General features: G+C 42.7%; 1 protein-coding gene across 1 annotated transcript in view; it reads left to right on the forward strand.

Moving 5' to 3' along the window:
• Positions 1-23,466, forward strand: part of MCCC1 (methylcrotonyl-CoA carboxylase subunit 1) — an 82,042-nt gene that overhangs the window by 37,228 nt on the left and 21,348 nt on the right. Inside the window, exons 8-10 of the mRNA XM_058662214.1 lie at positions 5,987-6,098; positions 7,718-7,799; positions 20,347-20,474. Coding sequence (XP_058518197.1) covers positions 5,987-6,098; positions 7,718-7,799; positions 20,347-20,474 — 322 coding nt within the window. The remainder of the gene's footprint in view (positions 1-5,986; positions 6,099-7,717; positions 7,800-20,346; positions 20,475-23,466) is intronic.

Consider the following 23,466-nt stretch of genomic DNA (forward strand, 5'->3'; position numbering starts at 1 on the left):
ATATCAAAATGTTCATACTAGCAAAAGCAATATATACTTTCAATGAGATGCCAATAAGAATACCAAAAACATACATCACAGAGCTGGAAAAAATGATGCAAAGGTTCATCTGGAAACACAAAAAAACATGAATAGCCAGAACTACCCTGAAAAATAAGAACCTAGCAGGAGGGATCACAATCCCAGATCTTCAGACATATTATAGGGCAGTAGTGATCAAAACAGCCTGGTACTGATGCAGAAATAAGGAGTAAAATAGAAACTCCAGAAGGGAACCCACACATGCACAACTATCTAATCTTTGACAAGGAAACAGAAAGCAATCCGGGAAAAAAAGGAAGGTCTCTTCAGTAGATACTGTTGGGACAGCTGGCTAATAGCATGTAGAAAAAAGAGGCAAGACCCGAGATACTAAGAAATGAGTTGGGGGATTCAAGATGGCAGAATAGGGTAAGGACACGTTTAAGTGGATGGAAAAACATTTAATCAGGATTAAACACAGAGGACACATTCCAGGAAATAGGAGAGGACAGAACAACAGCACAGGGGTACCTGGAGACTGACAGACACAGGAAAGCAGTGGACACAACAGTGTGGTGTTGCAGTGACTGATACTCCTGCAGCATTCAGCTAACAGCGATCTGAACTCCATCAGCAGCCAGAACTCTACCAGCAGCAACAAGATGGGAAGGAACTTTCACTGGGAGCTTGGGAGGTAAACCCAGACAAAGAACCGTCTGTCCTGCTGATCCGTTTGATTTGACCAGGAGCAGAGACAGAGCAGCAGACCTCAGACAGGCAGTGCGAGAACAGAGTGGATTTCACAGCCCAGTCAGTGCCCCCTAGAGCCAAATTGGGCACCATTTTGCGTAAGGAGGAAAAGGCAAGGGAAAGGACTGAGCATATGCTGAGCTGGGAGTGATCTGATTTCTGACTCAGTGAACTGCATCAACATGACATTCTACAGGTTTCACCCAAGACAGGTCTGTGTAGCCTTCAGACCTGATGGCCAGCAGATCAAGAACTCTAGTAGTGGTACATCAGGCGCCATTTTGTACACTGTGGCAAAAGCTTTAGGACTGCAGGGGACAACAGTGAACTGTGCCTGTGCTGAGCTCACAAGAACTCACTGAGTTCCGTAGATTGCACTGGTCCTGCAGGAAAATAATACCGACTGTGGCATCGTACGGGTCAAAATAGGTCTGTGTGGCACCCAGACCTAACGTCCAACAGGTTCTGACAAGATCAGCGCCACCAACAACTTAGCTATATAGGACACCTGGTGTCTCTCTAATCCTGGGACCTGCTCCAACCGGAAGTGGGAGAAAGGTTGCAGAGACAACAGTGCAAACTCAGCACGGTATCACAGGAGGTGGAGAGTGATGAGCCAGGAGTTGGGGCTACGGAGTTCTTTGCGAAATCTAACATAACAACCCAGACCTGGAACTTGTTGGAGGGAGTGGCACACTTGGCTGCAAGCAAAGAGTTGTGTACCAACTGCAATAAGTCAAATCGCATTGTAGACCTGTGGATGACAGAGCTTAGAAACCTGCCCCAAGGAGAAGATTCTGCTAACCAGAAGTACAATGACCAAGAGCAAAAGAAGAGACAAAGGCACAATGAATTTTACTGAAAACTCCCCTGCAAAGGAGCAAAACCCTATGCCAACCTCAGAGTTAACTGAGGAAGACATTGAGAAAATGGGGCACACAGAATCCATAAAACTCATTTTAAAGATTCTGATCAACAATGAGAAGCACATATAAGAGTTCAAAGAATTTAAGGGATATTTTACACAAGCAATAGCAGCAATAAAGCAAATCAAGGCTGGTATATCAGAAATCAAGAACATAGTAGAGCAAATTAAGAGTACAGTGGGGAGTCTCCAAAATAGAATGAAGCAAGCAGAAGAAAGAATCTCAGAATTGGAAGATATTTCCTGTCATCAGGGAGAAGGAAACAAAAAGCTGGAAGCAGAGCTGGATCAGGCCAAAAAAACGTATTCAAGAATTGAAAGACACTATTAAGAGGCCAAATCTAAGAGTTATGGGAGTCCCAAAAGGTGCAAAAAGAGAAACTGGTTTTACAAATATATTTAATGAAATAATAAAGGAAAAATTCCCTAATCTAGAGAAAGAATTGGGAAACAGAATCTAGGAGGGGCACAGAACTCCCAGCAGGCTTGATCAAAAGCGATCTTCACCAAGACACATGATCATCAAGCTCTCTTCAATTGAACATAAGGAAAAGATCCTTAAATGTGCACATGAAAGAATCAATTGACATAAAAAGGAATGCCAATTAAGCTGACAGGAGATCTCTCACAGGAAACTCTACAGGCAAGAAGAGAATGGAGTGACATATTTCAGATTCTAAAAGAAAAAAATTTTCGGCCCAGGATAACATATCCAGCAAAGCTTTCTTTTGTCTTTGAAAATGACACAAAATTCTTCCACAGTAAAGAAAAGCTAAAGGAATTTGCCTCTTTCAAACCTGCCCTACAAATGATACTTCAAGATGTTATCTTGACAGAGAAGAGGAATAGCACCTACCCACACCAAAGGCAAACAGGAAGAACATCCCAGTAAAATGACAACAGAAGACTAAACCAATGAACAACCCATTCCTAAAATGACAGGACCAAAGTACCACCTGTACATATTTTTTTTGTTTATTAATTACATTGCATTATGTGACACAGTTTCATAGGCTCTGGGATTCTCCCAACCTCTCCCCACGCCCTTCCCCCATGGTGGATTCCTCCACCTTGTTGCAGTATTACATTACAAATTCAGTCAAGATTCTTTCTTTGCAAACAAATACCAAGCATAGAGTCCAGCATCTTATTGTCCAGACAAATTCAACAATTTCTTGCCACCCATACATATTAACCCTGAATGTAATTGGCTTAAGCTCAATGAAACATCATAGATTAGTGGACTGGATTAAAAAACTAAACCCATCTATTTGTTGTCTAGAAGAGATACATTTCACCAGCATACATCAACGGAAACTATGCTGCATGGGTTTTGATGGTTTTTGTTAGTTTAATCTCTTCAAAACAGTTTCTTCGGATTAAATTCTTCAGTGATTCGTAGACCATACAGTAGTATCATTTTCTGCAAGAAGGTTCTTGATTTTCATTTCTTCAGCTACACATTAGTCATTTAGTAGCATGTTATTCAACTTCATGGTGTTGTTAATTTCTTTTTTCTTCCTGCTGTTGATTTTGTTTTGTGGCTTTTCATTTAAAGGCATTTATAATAGCTGTGTAATGGAGACTGTCATATCTAGTAACATGTCATTTAGCTTCATGGCATTGTAAATTTCTATTTTTCTTTCTATTGTTGATTTTGTATTATGACTTCATTTGAGGGGACATACGGTAGCTGTGAAATGGAGACTAATATCCAGATGTTAGGATAACAATGTAGTATGCATTTCTGCTTCCAGACAAAGGTACTAACAATGAAACTGGTAACTGTATCTTGACAATAGGATGCTGGACTCTCTGCCATTGTCCATGCCTGCAATGATGGACATATGACTGCATATGAATAGCTATACTTTAGTAATGATATAGAGGAACTCGGTTGGGGGAGGGAGGAATTGGGAAATTGGGGCTGGGATAAGCCTATGGAACTATTTCATAAAATGATAATAAACAATAATAATTAAAGAAACCAGACCGACGCCTTCCGCCATACACAAAGATCAAATCTAAATGGATAAAAGATCAAAACCTACACCCAGAAACCATCAAACTCTTGGAAAAAAAAGTTGGACATACTTTGCAAGATATAGGCATGGGCATAAACACAGAAAAAACACCAAAAGCAGAAGAAGTCAAGACCATAATAAACAAATGGGACTACATTAAGCTTAGAAGTTTCTACACAGCAAAGGAAACAACAAAGTAAAAAAAGCAGTCAACAGAATGGGAGAAGATCTTTGCACACTACGCAGGAGACAAACGGCTAATTTGTAGGATATACAGAGAACCCCAGAACAACAATAAGATTAAAAGAAATAAACCAGTCAAGAAATGGGCGCAGGAAATGGGCATACATTTTACAAAGGAACAAATTCAAATGGCTAATAAACACATAGTAATCACACATTTTAACGGGAAGCAGTATGATATTTCAACACAGGTATGCAGTGTGTAATGATCAGATGATGAGCCATTTTAATTTATCCTCGATGTTACCTGAAATCTGACTACTTACAGTTTAAGAAACTAAGGGTTGGGGTGGGCTTTGACCCAGCAGCTAGGGCACCAAGCCTCCTGCATCCAGTGTGGGAAGCCTGGATTCACTTCCCAGTCTCCACCTCTAGATACCAGCTTTCTACTAAGGTGAACCCTGGGGCAGCGATGATGGCTCCAGGGTCTGGGTTCTTGCCATCCACTTGGGAGATCTGGATTGAGTTTCTGGCTCCTATGTTCCACCTTGACCCAGTCTCATCCTTGGTGGGTATTTGAACCATTGGAAACTGTCTCTCTCTCTCTGATAAACTAGTTTTTTTTTTTTTTTTTTTTTTTTTTTTTTTTTTTTTTTTTTTTTAAAGATTTTATTATTATTATTGGAAATCCGGATATACAGAGAGGAGGAGAGACAGAGAGGAAGATCTTCCATCCGATGATTCACTCCCCAAGTGAGCCGCAACGGGCCGGCACGCACCAATCCGATGCCGGAAACCAGGAACCTCCTCCGGGTCTCCCACGCTGGTGCAGGGTCCCAAAGCCTTGGGCCGTCCTCAACTGCCTTCCCAGGCCACAAGCAGGGAGCTGGATGGGAAGTGGAGCTGCCGGGATTAGAACCGGCGCCCATATGGGATCCCGGGGCGTTCAAGGCGAGGACTTTAGCCACTAGGCCACGCCGCCAGGCCCTGATAAACTAGTTTTTAAAAACTCCTCATAAAAATATTTCCATTAACCTTGTGAGGATATGTGAAACATGATGATAATTTGGCATTAAATTTTTTTAAGATATATTTATTTTATTGTTTGAAAGGCAGCATTACAGAGAGAAAGAGGCAGAGACCAAGAGAAGGGATCTTCCATCAGCTATTTCAGTCTTCAGATGGCTGCAGGAGCTGGGTTGACTGGGGCTGGTCCACACTGAAGCTTTGAATTTTTTCCAGGTCTTTTATGTGGATGCAGGGGCCTAGGTACTTGGACCATCCTCTGCTGCTTTCCCTTAGTGTATTAACAGGGTGCTGGATCTGAAATGGAGGAGCTAGAACTCAAACTCACACCCATATGCCAGCACTGCAGGCAGCAACGTAACCTGTTAAGCCACAGCACCAGCCCCTATTTATGTATTTGAAAGGCAGAGTTACAGAGAGAGGGAAAATAACATGTCTGGTTGCTTCACTCCCTAAATGTCTGCAGCTGCCAGGGCTAGACTAGGAGAAGTCAGGAGCCTGGGACGCCATCTGGATCTCCCTCATGGGCGTCAGGGACTCAAGTCCTTGAGCCGCCTTCTGCTTCTTTCCACTAGCATACTAGCAGGGAATAAAATTAGAAGTGGAAAGCAGCCAGGACTCCAACCAGCACTCAATGTGGGACGTTGCTGCTCCAGACAGTGGTTTAACTTGCTGTGCCACACTGCCAGCCTCTGTAATTTGCCGTTTTTACGTAGCCGTATGTGTCAGTTGCGTTCTTGCAGTGTGTTCTATTTATGACTGCCACTACTGTGAGTCTCATCTTGCTCCCCTTTACTTACTTCCTGGTCATTTCATACATGTAAACGTTCTTTTTTAATGTTTACCCTACACATGGAAGCTTTCATTGAGCTTTCACAAAACTATAGATCTGTTTCTAAATCCAAAACCTCTCTTTTGAGACTGAAAAACGAATATCAAATCTTCCTTAAAAATAAAGACCGGAGGAATCCTGCTCATTGTGGTCAATGGTATGATTTACTGAATTGTGTTTATCATCCTCAACAGGATGTATTTACAAGTGTTCACTTTTCGCCAGGCACATAGAAGTCCAGGTGTTCGGTGACCACCATGGCAATGCCGTGTACTTGTTTGAAAGGGACTGCAGCGTGCAGAGGCGCCATCAGAAGATCGTTGAGGAGGCCCCGGCGGTAAGCGCCTGGTAAAGGAAAGTGTCAGCTTCTCTGTGGCGGAAGCCTCTTCCACTCTCACTTTCTCATCAGAAATCGTGGAAGCTAGTGCCTCTCTCCCTCAAAGTCCTGTGGCCGCCTACTTCCCAGGAGAAATGTAATGATGAGGCCTCACTCTCCTGTTGGGGATGTGGATGGGCTTGAAGTTCTGGGGCTGGACACCACTTCTGGATAGACTGGGAGAAAGCTACACAGTTTAAGCAGCTTTACAGAGCTGTCTCAGCGTGCACTGTAAATTGTGATTAACTGGTATTGATTATGGACATGGATGGAATGGTCTGGTTAATTGAATGTATTTTGTATAGAGAAGAATCTTTTGAATCTTTTGTTTTCACTTCTATTTCCAGTGTTCCAAAAAAAAAAAAATGTGTTAGTTCATCATCCTGGCTTGTAGATTATGCTGTAGAAAAATGAGGATGGCTTTCTTTTTAATTTTTTTAGAAGATTTACTTATTTTTATTTGGAAGGCAGGTAAGGGGAAAGAAAGAGAGAGAGACATGAGGTCTTAAACCCACTGGCTCACTCCACAAATAGCCACAGTGGCCATAGCTGAGTCTATCTGAAGCCAGGAGCTTCTTCCAGATCTCCCATGTGGGTGCAGGGTCCCAGGGACTTGGACCATCTTCCACTGCTTTCTGAAGCCATAAGCTGAGCGCTGTATTGGCAGTGGAGCAGCTGGGACACAAACCAGTGTCCATGTGGGATGCCTCTGCCACAGAGCAGAGGACTAGCCTCTGTGTGGCCCCAGAGGAGGGCTTTGGTCTGGCCACTTCTGCCGCCTCAATGTTAGTTGTTTGTTTGTATCTCTTTGAGTCTTCTTCATCGTTGATTTGAATTGTTATTTGGGTTAAGGCCACTTACTGGGACTGCTTATTTTCAGATTCAAGCTTTTGGACCTTACCACTGCCATGAGTTCTCATTCAAAAATATATACATGTTGTTTTGTTGATATGTATTTCCAAAAATGTCACGAAACAGATTTCTGTTTAATCAGTTTGTTTTTCTTAGTTAATTTCCACTGCAGAGTGTATAATACTATTTGAAGTAAATGTTGACAAATTTCAGGAAACATTATTTACGCCAAGACTGCTTCAATATGTATTTATAGAGCACCCTCTTAGAATGATAAAAAAAAAAAACCTTTGATGTGTTTCTTTTACAGACTTTATTAATTTGGAATCTTAAGGCTTTGTCCATTATTCCAAGGTCATCATTAGGATCAGCTTGCTGTGTCATTCTGAAGGGAAATGGGATCACAGGAGAGTTTCCATGTTGGTCCATGTAATTGTAGATGAGTATGTAGCTATGACAGTTATAATACAGGTACAAGGAATAAGGATTTGTAATTATACTAAGTAGTGTATGTGATCCTTGCAAATTATTAGCAGAGCCGCTAAACATTAGTATTTGGACAGTTGAACTGCAATAGGACAATGTGCCTTGATGAAGTAGATGTGTTAACTTTTTATCTTTTTGATGCAATATTTGGTACATGGAAATAGTGCACTTTATTTTAATGAAAATTTCTAGTAAGGCAAACTTTGAATGGAGATTTACTTTAAATATGTATTTTTTTATAGCCTGGTATTAAGCCTGAAGTAAGAAAAAAGCTTGGAGAAGCTGCAGTCAGAGCTGCTAAAGCTGTAAATTATGTTGGAGCAGGTATGGTTTGTTAAAATTTGCTTCTAACAGAAGAGTTGAAACAACATTATGTTTCAGAAGGCAAGAAAAAAATATAGTTTGAATCAGTGAGTTTTTACTTGACTATAACCACAGGGAGAAATGCATTCTTTAACATTTTTACCTATTTATTTAAGAAGCATAGAACAGAGGTCATCCATCTGCTGGTTTACTCCCCATATGTCCCAAAGGGTGAGGTTTGGGACTGGCATTTTAGCTCAGGGCATGAAGCTGCCACCTGTGACGCTGGCATCCCACAGGGACATCAGTTCATCTCAGGTGCTCCAACTCCCATCCAACTTCCTACTAATGTACCTGGGAAAGCATTGAGTAATGACCCAAGATCTTGGCTCCTTGCATCCACGTGGGAGACAACTGGTCCAACCCCTGGCTTCTGACTTTGGTCTGTCCCAGCCCTGGCCTTTATACCCTTTAGGGGAATGGAGCAGCAGAAGGAACATAATTGCTCCATCTGTCACTCATGCTCTCCCTCTATTTATAACTCTGCCTTTCAAAAGTGGATTTTTTTTTTTAATTAGGAGAAAGTAAAAGGAAAGGCAGACCAAAGCCAGGAGTCTGGAACTCAGTGCAGTTCTCTCGTATGGATAGAATGGATCCAAACACTTACGCTGTCACTGCTGCCTCCCAGGAGTCCCATTAGCAGGAACCCTCTCATATGGACACAGGTATCCCTATCAGTGTCTCAGTCAATGCATCAAACTTCTACCCCAGAAATAGATTTTGTTGAGACCGTCTTTGTATATGTGTTAATCTTTGCATTCATGTTTATTTTAAATTTTTGTTTGTTTATTTCAAAGAGTTACAATGAGAGGGAGAGAAAGAGAAAATGTCCATCTGTTGATTTGCTCTCCTGATGGCCACAACTACAGGAGCTGAGCCAGGCTGAAGCTAGAAGCCTGTATTATCTGGGTCTGCATGCAGAGAGCAGGGGCCCAAGCACTCAGGCCATCTTCCAGTGCTTCTCCAAGTAGGGAGTTGGATTGTAAATAGGTGCAGCCAGGATTTGAATTGGAACCTATATGGGATGCTGGCATCATAGGCAGCAATTTAATACATTGTGCCACAATGCCAACCCCTCATATATGTTTGAAATAAAGATTTTACCAAACAGTACTTGGCTGTTATTATATCTGATGAGTTTTTATACACTTTGGTTCTATTTTAAAATACATCACTGGGCCTGGAATGATAGCCTAGTGGCTAAATCCTTGCCGTTTACACACCAGGATCCCATATGAGTGTCAGTTTGTATCCTGGCTGCTCCACTTCCCATCCAGCTCTCTGCTCATGGCCTGGGAAAGCAGTAGAGGACGGCCCAAAGTCTTGGGACCCTGTACCTGCACTGGAGACCCGGAAGAAGCTCTGTTGTGGTGACTTGCAGAATGAACCAGCCAATGGAAGATAGTTCTGTCTCTGTTTCTCTCTGTATATCTGCCTTCCCAGTAAAAAAAAAATAAATAAAATAAAAACTTAAAAAACCAATATATCACTAAATTAATTTTCTTTTTGACTTTGTACATTTTAAATTTACTAAAATATTTTTTTATTTACTTGAAAGCCAGAGTTACAAAGAGATAGAGAAAGAGATCATCCAACTCTGTTTCACTCCCTAAATAGCTTTAATCACCAAGACTGGGCAACTCCGAAGCCAGGGGCTACATTCAGGCCTCCCAGGGGGGTGCAGGAGTCTGAGTACCTGGGTCATTGCTGATTTTCCTAGACAACAAGCAGGGAGCTGGAAGGGAAGTGGAACAGCCAGAACACGAACTAGCACTCATACGGAATGCTGGCTTTACAAGTGGTGGCTTAAAAGTACTATGCCACAACGTTGATCCCAAAACTTTTATATTTTAGAACAATTTTTTAAGATTTATTTTTATTTTGAATGCAGATTTTTACAGAGAGAATGGGAGAGACAGAGAGAAAAGTCTTCCATCCACTGGTTCACTTCCCAAATGACCACAACAGCCTGAGCTAAATCAATCCAAAACCAGAAGCCAGAAGATTCTTCCAGGTCTTCCATGTTGGTGCAGGGGCCCAAGGACCTGAGCCATCTTCCCTTGCTTTCCCAGGCCACAAACAGGGAGATGGATTGGAAGTGGAGCAGCTAGAATCCGAACTGGCATGCTGGTACCAGAGGCAGAGGATTAATCCTCTGTGCCACTGCGCTGCTCCCTTAGAACAAATTTTAAGTTCCTTGCAAAATTGAACAGAGTAGAATTCCCATATACTTCCTCCTGCCCTCACCCGGTACACACACACACACACACACACACACACACTCTCTCCAGCACTATGTTCATGTACCACAATAATTCATTTGTTAAAATTGCTGAGCCTACACTAACAAGTCACTATCACTCAAGTTCATAGTCTATGCCAGGGTTTACTCTTGATGTTGTGTGTTCTGTGGGGTTTGTGGACTGTTTAAGTGCATATGTCTGCCATGGTAGTATGATGTGGAATAGTTTCATTACCCTGAACCTCCTATGTACTCTGTCGATTCATCCCTCTCTATCCCCCCAATCCCTGCACCTGCAGACATTTTGACTACCTCCATAGCTTGGCCTTTCCCAGAATGTTACACAACTGGAATCCTACAGTGTCTAGCCTTCCCAGGCAGCCTTCTTACTCTTAATGATATGCGCCGATGTTTTCTCCCTGAGAGCTCATTTCTTTCGTACAGTGAATAATCTTCATTTTAAAATGTATTGGATTTTATCTCTTTACCTACTTATAGACATCTTAATTGCTCCCAGATTTTGACAATTATGAATAAAATAACAATAAGCATTCACATGCAGGTTTTTCTTTGGGCATAATTTTTCAGCTCATGCATGTTAATTCCATGGAAAGTGATTGCAGGATTATATGAGAAGCGTTGCTTAGTTTTGGAACACACTGCTGAGCTGCCATCCAGAATGACTGTACCATTTTGTACTTTAGCCAGCAACGACTGAGGGTGCCTCTCACTCCAGTCCTCCCCAGTGTTTGCGACCAGCAGCTTTGGCTTTGGGTCGTTTGCTGTTATGTTTGTTTTAATTTTCACTTCACTAATGATGTAATGCTGAATATCTGTTGCATCTAGTAGGGTTTTATGTTTGGTTTTTTTTTTTGGTTTTTTTTTTTTGCCATCTTTATAGCGTCACTGGTAAAGTGTTTATTCGTGGCTTTCATCCATTTTTTAAAATCTGGTTGTATCTTCCAATTGGTGAGTTTTGAATAATAATCCTTTACCTCTCACTCTGGTGCCTGTCTTCTCATTCTCTTGATACTATCTGTTACAAAGATTTTTATTAAACCCAATTGCTCAGCTCTTTCATTGATAGGTTAGGCCTTTAGGAAGAAGTGTCATCATAATACCAGTTTATTTAGGTATCCTATATTTTCTTCTAGAAGTTTAGCAGCCCCAAAAAATTAAAATTAAAAAAAAGTAAAATAAAGAAGTTTAATAGCCTTGCATACATCTAGATGTATTATCCATTTTGAGTTAATTTTAGGAAAGGAAATGAAGTTAGTATGTAATTTTTGTTTGCCTGTTTTTTTGCACACCATTTTTGGAAAAGTTCCATTGTTTTGCCTTCCTGACTTTGTCAAAGATCGGTTAAGTGTGGGACAGTAATTCAGCCTAGCAATTAAGATGGTGATTAATTTAACTTCCTTCCACATCAGGGTATGATTCATGACCCAGCCCTAACTCCTAACTCCAGCTTCCTACCAAAGCAGACCCTGTGAGGCAGCACTGCCACCGGTGTGGGAAGCCTGGCTTGAGTTCCCAGCTCCCAGCTTCTCCTAGTCAGTTCTAGCCGTTGAGTACATTTGGAGAGTAAACTAGCACATGGGAGCTCTGTCCCTCTGTCTCTTTGCCTCTTGAATATTTAAAACCATTAGTTAAGTATATTAATATGCATCATTTCTGCAGTCTGTCCTATTGAATTGATGTATTTGTTCTTTCATCATTACCAAAATATTTTTGGCTATGGTAGCTTTTTCATAAGTTTTGAAGTTGGGCAGTGTCATTCTTCAGCTTTTGTTTTATTTTTTTTTTTTAAGATTTATTTATCTTTATTGGAAAGTCAGATATACAGAGAGGAGGAGAGACAGAGAGAAAGATTTTTTTATCTGATGATTCACTCCCCAAGTGGCTGCAATGGCCAGAGCTGCACTGATAAGAGGCCAGGAGCTGACAGCCAGGAGCCTGTTCCAGGTCTCCCACGCAGGTGCGGGGTCCCAAGGCTTTGGGCCATTCTTGTCTGCTTTCCCAGGCCACAAACGGAACTGGATGAAAAGCTAGGCTGCCAGGATTAGAACCAGCGCCCATATGGGATCTCTGAACATGCAAGGCAAGTTTAGCCGCTAGGCTATGGCACTGGGCCTTATTTTCTTTTATGCTTAAGTAGGATTTCTAGTATGAGGCTAAAAAGAAGCGGTGAGAAGGAACATCTTGTTTCATTTTGGCGGGAAAGCTTCTAGTTTTTCACCATTAAATATTACGTTAGCTGTAGGATTCCTGTAGATTCATCTCTCAACTTGAGGAACCTTTCTTCTGTTCTTGGTTTGTAGAGAACTTTTATTATTGTGAATGAGTATTAAGTTCAAAGCTTTATCTGCATGTATTAAAATGGATTGATTTATTGTCAAATATTGAATTAATCTTTCATACCTTGGTCTTGGTGTACATTCCTTGTCTATATTGTTGGGTTCAGTTTACTAGTATTTTGTCAAGGATTTTTACCTCCATTGGTATTCCTGAGACATAAGGATCTATGGTTCTTGTAATATCTGTCTGGTTTGGATATTAGACTATGCTGGTTTAAAGACTGAGTTAAAAAGTGTTTTGTCTGCTTTTTCTTCTGAAAGAAATTGTACAGACTTATTTAAGGCTTTTAGGGAAGACACTTCAAGGAGAGATCTCTGAGTCCGGTGCTTTCTCTTTGTTATGGGATGCAGCCAGTGATAGCCAGCACCCATTGACAGTGGGCAAATGAAATTTGGCTGTGTTCTCTACCCTGTTGTCCTGAAGGTGGGCCCTAACAGCAATGGAATGTTAATTCCATCATAAGCTCCCCCATCCTAATTTAGCCAGGATATTGGATACAGACAAGTCCAATTAGTCTAGGCATTTTTAGCTATAAGCCCAGTTCCTGTTCCTGCCCATCCCAACAAGCACTAATCAACTCCTTAGCTCACAACACTTAGGAATTGGCTCCTGCCCACCTGTGACTCACCTATCAACTGAGAGGGGACAGTATTGCATTGTTGTTTAACCACTTCCCACACAAGCCCCTTTAAAAGGCCCATGAGGCAGGAGCTCTCACTCTCTTTCTGGCCAGGTGCTTCCATTACTCTGACACCTCGACTCTTGGCTGACCCAGGACAGGTAATCCCCCAAGCATGGTCCCTGTGTACTGCTTAGATGGGACAATGGATATAATAATGTTTGTGGTTTGTGTGCTGTCAGGAGTTCCAGGAGGGGTGAGGCCTAGCAGCAGTGGAATGTGGGCAGAGAAGCCAGGGAAAGGGGAATGTCTGCAGCTTTGCAAGTGTGTCCGGGTTCTTTGTGAGTGTGTCCGGGTTATTCATTGCATGTCTCTTAGGATAACTTATCTTGTTGGGGAAGCTGGGACATAGGTCTTCAGCTTAATAGATGGACTTAAGGATAATGACCATTTGTTCCTTTTGGGATTATGTTTGGTTGAATTATGATTGGTTGGATTGCTGAACTTGTGATTAGCTATTGTACTCTATTATCACCAAGCTTAATTAATAAAGACTCCTTAATAAACGTTAGACATGCCTGGTGTGATCTTGCTCGCACCCTGCAACATCTTTTGGGAGGTATTAATTATTGAGTGTTTCTTTAATAGGTATAGTTGCTTCAGTTGTCCATTTGGCAGAGTGCGTCTTTCAAGGAATTGGTTCATTTAATCTGGTTATCAAATTTGTGGGTATGGAATTAACTATAATATTTGCTGATTATCCTAGTTAAAAATGTTTAAAATTTTCTCTTTAGATTTCTTTTTTGGACATGTGTGTTATTTAGAAATGTTTTGTTAAATATTCAAATATTTGGAGGTTTCACGGTTATTTTTTATTTTTCTAAGATTTATTTTAAATCAGAATTACAAAGAGAGGGAGAGAGGCAGAGCTCTTCCATTCTTTGGCTCATTGCCAATCGCCATAATAGACAGAATGATATTTTTATTAATCCCCTTGCTTTAAATCTGTATGTCTTTATTTTGATATGGTTTATTTTTTAAAGTGTGGTTATTGCAACCGGCATTGTGGTAGAGCAGGTAAAGCTGCCACCTTCGCACTGGTCTCGCATTTGGGTGCTGGTTTGAATCTCAGCTATTCTTCCAACCTAGCTCCCTGCTAGCAGCCTGGGCAAAACTGCAGTGTTTGGGCTCCTGTTACCCAAGACAGAGACCAGGAAGAAGCTCCTGGCTCCTGGATTGATCCTTGGCCAGTGTAGCTGTCTGGGAAATGAACCAGAAGGTAGAGCATCTCTGTCTCTGTAACTCTTTCAAATAAATAAATCTTTTTTAAAAAGTTTACAAACCACTTAATCAGAACCCTTGGAGCATGCTCCACGTCAGGTCACCTTGGATGACACTGGGTGGTTGTTCCCCATCCCCGGGTACTGAGGCTCTTGGGAGGTTGGGTGTGCCCTCTCCCTTTTTTTTTTTTTTAAAGATTTGTTTATTTTATTGAAAAGTCAGATCTACAGAGAAGAGGAGAGACAGAGAGGAAGATCTTCCATCCGATGATTCAATCCCCAAGTGAGCGCAACAGCCAGTGCTGCGCCAATCAGGAGCCAGGAGCCAGGAACTTCTTTCCAGGTCTCCCACACAGGTGCAGAGTCCCAAGGCTTTGGGCTGTCCTCTTCTGCCTTCCCAGGCCACAGCAGGGAGCTGGATGGGAAGTGGAGCTGCCGGGATTAGAACCAGTGCCCATATGGGATCCCAGAGCGTTCAAGGCGAAGACCTTAACCATTACGCTATTGTGCCGGGCCCAGCTTCTCCCTTTATTTCCCCACTTCCCCCGGATACAGGAAGAAGAAGCAGAAAAAGTGGAAACAGTGTTCCCACCCACATTCTCCTGATCCTGATCCTTCTCAACAAAATCAACTATGTACATGTCATGAAAAGAAAATTGGAAAAGTTTACTTATTTTTATCTGCTTAAAAGAGATGTCCTGTCTGCTGACTCAATCCCCCATATCCCTAGAACAGCCAGGACTTGGCCATGACAAAGTCAGGAGCCTGGAGTCCTGTTTGGATTTCCCATTTGTGGGGCAGAGCCCCAGGTCTTGTGCTCTCCTTAGCTGCCTCCCTGGATGAATTAACAGGAAGCTGGTTCAGAGGGCTGGAGTAGTTGGGAGCTAAACCAGCCACTCTAATATAGGACGTGAGCTTCCCAAGCAGCAACTGAACTGCTGAGCTGCAGTATCTGCCCCGGTAAAGTGGCTTTCTTGTTTATAGAAGAGTATAAATCTTTTCTTTTTTTTTTAAGATTTATTTATTTTCATTGGAAAGACGGATATAGAGAGAGGAGGAGAGACAGAGAGGAAGATCTTCTGTCCGATGGTTCACTCCCCAAGCGGCCACAATGGCTGGAGCTGAGCCAATCCGAAGACAGGAGCCTCTTCCAGGGCTCCCACACGGGTGCAGGGTCCCAAAGCCTTGGGCCGTCCTCGACTGCATTCCCAGGCCACAGGCAGGGTGCTGGATGGGAACCAGGGCTGCCGGGATTAGAACCAGCACCCATATGGGATCCCAGGGCATTCAAGGCGAGGACTTTAGCCATTACACCATCGTGCTGGGCCCTATAAATCTTTTTGTAAAGAGATTTATTTTATTTTATTATTGTAAAGTCAGATATTTAGCAAGTAGGAGAGACAGAGAAGAAAATCTTTTCATCCGTTGATTTGCTCCTAAGTGGCCACAACGGCCAGAGCTGCACCAATCCGAAGACAGGAGCCCGAGCCTTCTCTGGGTCTCCCACATGGGTGTAGGGTCCCAAGGCTTTGGGCCGTCCTCGATTGCTTTCCCAGGCCACAAGCAGGGAGCTGGATAGGAAATAGGACCACAAAGATTAGAACTGGTGCTCATATGGCATAAGGGTGTGCAAAGCAAGGACTTTAGCCGCTTAGACTACCATGTTGGCCCTATTTTGAATAATTTGTTAGATCATCTAAGAATAAGGACAAAACGTTTTATCTTCATTTATTCATTTTCAGTGCTTTTCCTTTCCTTATGTAGATTTAGATGTCTAACTTTGATTATTTTCCTTCTCTCTAAAGAACTCTTTTGAATACTTTTGCAAGGAGCCTGGAAGTCTGCTGACCACAAACTCAATTTTTATTTGTCCTTTCTTTTTAAAAGTTCTGCTTATTTATTTGAAGGCAGAGTGATAGAGGGAGAAGCAGGGGTAGAAGGAGCAAACAAGAGAGAGAAACAGAAAGTGTTGGGGCGGGAGAGAGAGAAGAGAGAGGTGGATGAAGAGGTCTTGCATCCACTGCTTCTTTGTTCAAATGCCCACAACAGCTGGCACTGAGCTAGGTGGCAAGAACTCACTCTTGGGGCATCATCTACTTCTCCCCAGGTGGAGTAGCAGGATCTTGGATCAGACATGGAAGTAAAACTCAGTCTGAACGCTACAACATGCGTGCCTGCTCCACAGTACCCTCTCCTGACACTCACTTTTTATTCAAGTATCAGATACAGAGAGGAGGAGAGACAGAGGAAGATCTTCCGTCTGCTGATTTACTCCCCAAGTGGTGAGCTGAGCCTATCTGAAGCCAGGAACCAGGATCCTTTTCCAGGTCTCCCACATGGGTGCAGGGTCCCAAGACTTAGGCCCATCCTCGACTGCTTTCCCAGTCCCAAACTACAAGCAGGAAGCTGGACAAATAGCTAGGCTGCTGGGACACGAGCCAGGGCTCTATCATTCACTTTTGTAGGTTCGTTTCTCAGGGTACATAATTCTGGTAAGGTTTTTTTTTTTGCTTCTCAGTTACTCTCAATATTTCACTACACTCTATTCCTGTGTCATGGCTTCTAAGTGAAGGTACATGGCATTATTATATCTGATTGTCTACAGATGAGGTTATTCATCTTTCTTACTTCATTCAAGATTTTTCCTGGGGCCTGCACAGTGATTCAACTGGCTGATCTTCTGCCTACAATTGCTGACATCCTATATGGGCACTGGTCCATGTACTGGCTGCTCCACTTCTGGTCCAGCTCCCTACTTGTGGCCTGGGAAAGCAGCAGAGAATGATCCCAGTCATTGGGCACCAGCCCTTGTGTGGGGGACCATGGAGAGGTGAGCTCATGGCTTCAGATTGTCTCTGCTCTAGATGCTGCAACCATTTGGTGGATGTGAACCAGTAGATGGAGGATCTTTCTCTCTGTCTCTACTTCTCTCTGTAGATCTGCCTTTGCAATGAAGAACAATAAATTTTTTTTTTAAGATTTATTCATTTTATTTTATTTTTTTAAATTATTTATTATTTTTAATTCATTAATTACATTGTATTATGTGACACAGTTACATAGGTACTTGGGTTCTCCCCCCCTCCCCAAACCCTCCCCCCATGGGATTTATTCGTTTTATTACAGCCAGATATACAGAGAGGAGGAGAGACAGAGAGGAAGATCTTCTATCCGATGATTCACTCCCCAAGTGAGCCGCAATGGGCCGATGCGTGCCGATCCGAAGCCAGGAACCTGGAACCTCCTCCGGGTCTCCCACGCGGGTGCAGTGTCCCAATGCATTGGGCTGTCCTCAACTGCTTTCCCAGGCCACAAGCAGGGAGCTGGATGGGAAGTGGAGCTGCCGGGACTAGAACCGGCGCCCATATGGGATCCCGGCGCGTTCAAGGTGAGGACTTTAGCTGCTAGGCCACGCCACCGGGCCCGATCAATAAATCTTTTTTAAAAATACATTTTAAAAAGATTTTTCTTAAGCTTTGAATTTCTGAGTCTTAAATGTAACATGCCTATGATGTGTATTTTGGACAGAGCAGGGGCGTTTATCTTCAGTGTCCTCTGAGTTTCCTGGAGCTGTGATTTGTTGTCTGACAATTTGAGGAAATTGTTCATTGTGATCGCTGCTATTCCTTTCTCTTTTTTCCTGCTTTCCCATGATATGTGTTCTACACCTTTTGTAGCCATCGTTAAGTCCTTTGTTCCTTTTGGAAGATTCTGTTGTTGTATCCTCAGACTCTGAGAAATTTGTCTCAGTGTGTCCATCCTGCTGATGAGCCCATGATAGCATGCTTCATTTCTGTGTTTTTCTCAACACTGGCATTTCTTTTTGATTCTTAGAATTTCCATCTCTTGGCTTGCAGTATCCACCTGTTCTTGCGTATTGTCTACTTTTCCCATTAAAGCTATTAGCATATTAATCATAATTTTTTTAGATAAATTCATGTTCTGATCATTCTTTTTAATGAATTCCAGTAATCTCTTTTTTATTGTTTATATATATATATATATATATATATATATATATATATATACACACACACACATATATACACAGTTCAGATGGTGCTGGGGTCTCCCTTTCCCCTCCCCCAAGTTGCTTATCCTGCCCTATATCCTCTCCTCCAGTCTCACTGTTCTGATAATTCTAATATGCTTCCCACATATGACTCTGATTCTGATGTTTATTCAGTCTCCAAACTGGTCTTTTGTTTTGTTTGGTTTTTTGTTTGTTTTTTTCTTTCTTTTTTCTTTTAATATGCCTGGTAAGCTGAATTTCACCAATGCTCCTCTGTTTTTATTTTGTTCTCCTCCACCTCTTAGGTGGGACAGGATGGCCGGAGGGACTGGGGTTGACTATTTCCCTTCTGGTCTGATAGGAATGCCAGCAACTCAGACTCAGATGAAAGGAGTCTCTCTTGAGGACTGAACCTACTAAGAACAGAGAGGCAGGGGCCAGCACTGTAGCATAAGAGATTGAGTCAGCCTGCAGTGGCAGTATTCCATATAGGTGCCAGTTCAAGTCTTGGCTCCTTCACTTCTTTTTTTTTTTTTTTTAAAGATTTTTTTATTATTATTGGAAAGCCGGATATACAGAGAGGAGGAGAGACAGAGAGGAAGATCCTCCATCCGACGCTCCACTCCCCAAGTGAGCCGCAACAGCCGGTGCGCGCCGATCCTATGCCGGGAACCAGGAACCTTTTCCGGGTCTCCCACGTGGGCGCAGGGGCCCAATGCATTGAGCCGTCCTCTCCTGCTTTCCCAGGCCACAGGCAGGGAGCTGGATGGGAAGTGGAGCTGCCGGGACTAGAACCGGCGCCCACATGGGATCCCAGGGCATCCAAGGCGAGGACTTTAGCCGCTAGGCCACGCCGCCGGGCCGGCTCCTTCACTTCTAATCTAACTTCCTGATGATACACTTGACAAAGCAGCAGAGTTTGGCCCAAGTACTTGGTGCTTGCTCCCATGTGGGAAAGCTGGAGGAAGCAGTTGGATCTGAAGGACAGGGTGGAGGGCATGGCTGCAAAAGGGGAGGAGGGCTTTTCTGGAGGAATTGATCATTGTATTTTCATTACAGTGTTGGTTCTCTGATTGTATTCCATTGAGGAAGTCGGCTCATGCACATTTAAAACAGTTGGGTTTTGCTATTCTAATGGAATCTTGGGGATAGTGTTTTGTCACCATACAGGTTCCTGTGTGAGTCCCAGCTGTTTCACTTTCAAAGCTGCTCCCTGCATGTGCCTGGGAGAAGGAACGTGTGGGATAGGAGTGCAAGATGGCTGCAGTGTTAGGGATCTTACCACCATGTCGGGGGGCCTGGAAGAAACCCCTGGCTCCTGGTTTTGTTCTGGCCCAGCCCTGGCCATTGTGGCCGCTTGGGGAGGAAACCGGTAGATGGAAGATGTCTCTGTCTCTCCTCTGTTTCTATAATTCTGCCTTTCAAATAAGTAAATCATGAAGCCTTAATAAATGAATGAAACCACAATAAAGTTGGGAGAGATTTTGTCAGGCTTAATAAAATACCAATAGATACAACATTAATACAAGGTTAAGTTGCAAACAACCTTTCAATGGATCACAGGCAAAAGAACTTTGAAAGGAAACTCAGAAGGCCCATAATCTAGAAAAAGAAAGTCTCTTCCTCCACAGAGTTAGCATAAAGTAAGGTACCAGGGTGCGAGGTTCCTGGGGCTCTTGGTGCTCTGTGTAGTGACCATGGTCCAGCCACGTGCTCACAACTCTGGTGACCAAGACTGATTCCCAGTTTGAGCATAACGATTGACTCACAATTCCAAATACATGTTCCAATTGCTACATTTCAGGCAGCTTCCTTTCTTTTGACTGAGACTCATTTGTTGAGTCAAAATGTGAGATGTAGTTGGCATGAAATGCCGAGTGTTTCCCGTTGAGTGAAGGCAGCAGTGCAACTTGCTGTGTTGCATACTGAAAGCTTTGGTTTGCTCCTCAATCAATCCCATTGAACTATTTTTTTTTTTATCACATTTTATCTTTCAGGAACAGTGGAGTTTATAATGGACTCAAAGCATAATTTCTACTTCATGGAGATGAATACAAGGCTGCAAGTGGAGCATCCTGTCACAGAAATGATCACAGGAACTGACTTGGTGGAGTGGCAGCTTAAGGTGAGGGTGATTTTTCTGCTAAATACCAGTTTTGAGAATAAGTTAGCTTCTTTTTTTTTTTTAAAGATTTATTTATTTTATTACAAAGTCAGATATACAGAGAGGAGGAGAGACAGAGAGGAAGATCTTCCATCTGATGATTCACTCCCCAAGTGAGCCGCAATGGCCGGTGCTGCGCCGATCCAAAGCCGGGAACCAGGAACCTCTTCCAGGTCTCCCACACGGGTGCAGGGTCCCAAAGCTTTGGGTTGTCCTGGACTGCTTTCCCAGGCCACAAGTAGGGAGCTGGATGGGAAGTGGAGCTGCCGGGAGTAGAACCGGCGCCCATATGGGATCCCGGTGCGTTCAAGGCGAGGACTTTCGCCACTAGGCCCCGCTGCCGGGCCCAAAGAGGTACTACTTTGACCAGGGTTCAGTTATGGTTGTGGTGAGGACAGGAATTTGGGAAGTGACAAAAAAAAAAAAAGGCCACATTTTATGCTGTGACTGTTAGCACATTAGGGACCTGGATCCTTACTCTGTTGCTTGCCTTCCTGTACTCTAGCAGAGGTTAGCCAGCAGGTACGCTGCTGTAACCAAGGCGTGCTCTTGAGCACACCCTCCCAATCCCTGTGGGTTCCCTAGGACTGTATAGCATTCATAGCAGGACAGATGCTAGCCAAATGAGCTAAGGCAGAGTTGGCAATGAGAACCCAAAGGAATGATCTAGACCATTGGAGTGGTTCAGATAAAGTGCTAACTTACAAAATATGACCAGCCTGGGAGGAAGCTATTCTGAATAAATGCCTAGAAGCTTTTAAGTCATTTTGATAGTATGACAACTCACCTATGGTATTTTACAAAATGTGTGTCCATAACTGTTCTTATCCTTTGGATAGTTGAGAAGCACTGATATAAAATAGGGTTCCTTCAGATTTTAATTATAGCTTAGTCTTTGTTTTCTTTATTGGAAACAATACATTTTAATGTACCTTCTTTTTGAAAATATGAAACAAAACTTTGCCGTAGTATCAGAATTTTTGACTGAAGGATTTGGGCTTCTTTGTATGTCCTGGATCTGCATTGCGTTTTTCTATGTTGTGATGCTGAACTTGGGATTATTTTGATAATTTTGTCCTTGCAGAACTGTGGAAAATAATAGGATGTTCTTTTTGCTGGTTCCTTGGGAATGATTAGTGGTTTTAATTGAACCAAAAGATTCTTCTGGGCTTCTAAAACCTTGGGAACTAATGAAGACCAGACCATAAAACTGGTAAATGTTAGTGAGTGTCAGGAAAAATTGTAATGGAAGCTTCTGGAAAGGATGTTGTGTCCAGAATTCAAGGAAAAGAAGGATTTTTTTTTTTTGAAGCAATAAACCAATAAAGTCTGGACCTTTGAAAGCATGGAGGATGAAGGTCCTTAAGGATTAAGGAACAAGGAAACTTTTGGATATTAGGAAACCAACAGATATTTATTTCTGAAAATCAAGAAATTAAAATAGCTATTGAGGCTGTTCAGGAAGAGAAGCAGGCTCCTTATCTGAAGAGGGGATTCTAGAACTTACAGGGAAGCAGCTATACCTGGCTTAAGTTTGGCTGCTTTCAGAGGTAAAACAAGGGGACTTACCAAGTGGTGAGTCAGAAGTTCAAATTCCAGGACCTGCCTGTGAAACCAAAGGCTTCTTGGCAAGAGGGTTTATTTATGTGAACATTTAGGGTTCATGGTGCCAGTCCAGATAACTAATAGCATTCATGTCCGGCCTAGTATTCTGCCAATAGATAAGATCAACACAAGGTTTAGTTCGTAAACAGCCTTTCAGTAGATCACTGGTAAAGGACTTCAGGGGAAGCTGCTGAAGGTGTCCCAGGCTAGAGGTTTCCAAAGAGTCAGTACAGACGAAGGTGTGCTTGGGGCCAGTGTTTCCTGGGCTCAGATGGAAGCCAGTCTCAGAGGGCACAGGTGAAGAGGAGCTACACTATTTGAAGTAAGAGCATATTTTGAGATATGGCTATAGGGGCCTCCTTTTTCTTGTTATATTAAATAGGGTTATTGATTAAACCGCTGAAAAGAATTTCATTAGAAAGGATAAGAGTGGAGTGATAATAGCCAGCACTTAATGCTTACATTTTGCCAGACAGTTTTCTCTAAAGCATAGGGAGCTTACAGAACTTGTCCAGTGCATAGGGCAAGTGCAGAAACAAAATTTGGACCCAGGCCATGTGGCTGCAGATCTGTGGTTTGAAATCCCACACCGTAAAGCATTCAGTTCAGTTCCTCTCCTTTCATTCTCCGCCACGATGGCTCCTGATCTTTCTTATTTGCAGATCCAAGGAGACAAAACTTTGCCTCTGTTTTGTGCTTATTTGTTTCATTTAATGTGATGTTAAATTACTTACAACCTTTTTTCTACATCTGTCACGTTGTTATTTTCTCATGTTGAAGCAAAACATAGAGTCACGTGAAGAGAGAAGCTGATAGCGTGTCTTTTAATAATAGCATTTTCTGGGCCCGGTGTGGTAGCCTAGTGACTAAAGTCCTCACACTGCACACGCAGGGATCCCATATGGATGCCAGTTCTAGTCCTGGCAGTCCCATTTCCCATCCAGTTCCCTGTTTGCGGCCTGGGAAAGCAGTCAAGGATGGCAACCCTGTACCCACATGGCAGACCCGGAAGAGGCTCCTGGCTCCTAGCTTTGGATTGGCTTAGCTCTGGGTATTGCGGCCACTTGGGGAATGAATTGGGTCTTTCTTTCTGTCTCTCCTCCTCTCTCTGTATCTGATTTTCCAGTAAAAAATAAATAAATGATAGCATTTTCCAGTGTAAGGGGACTTCAAAGAGTATGTGGGCAGTGGAAATTCATACATAATTGTTTTATAATATGCATTTTCATGAACACTTTGAAGACTCTCTCCTGTACATGCATGTGAAAACAAAATTTGTACTGCCTCAGCGTGGTAGCCTAGTGGCTAAATCCTCACCTTACATGCACTGGGATCCCATATGGGTGCC

This window comes from Ochotona princeps, chromosome 3, assembly GCF_030435755.1.
Source record: "Ochotona princeps isolate mOchPri1 chromosome 3, mOchPri1.hap1, whole genome shotgun sequence".
Taxonomy (NCBI): domain Eukaryota; kingdom Metazoa; phylum Chordata; class Mammalia; order Lagomorpha; family Ochotonidae; genus Ochotona; species Ochotona princeps.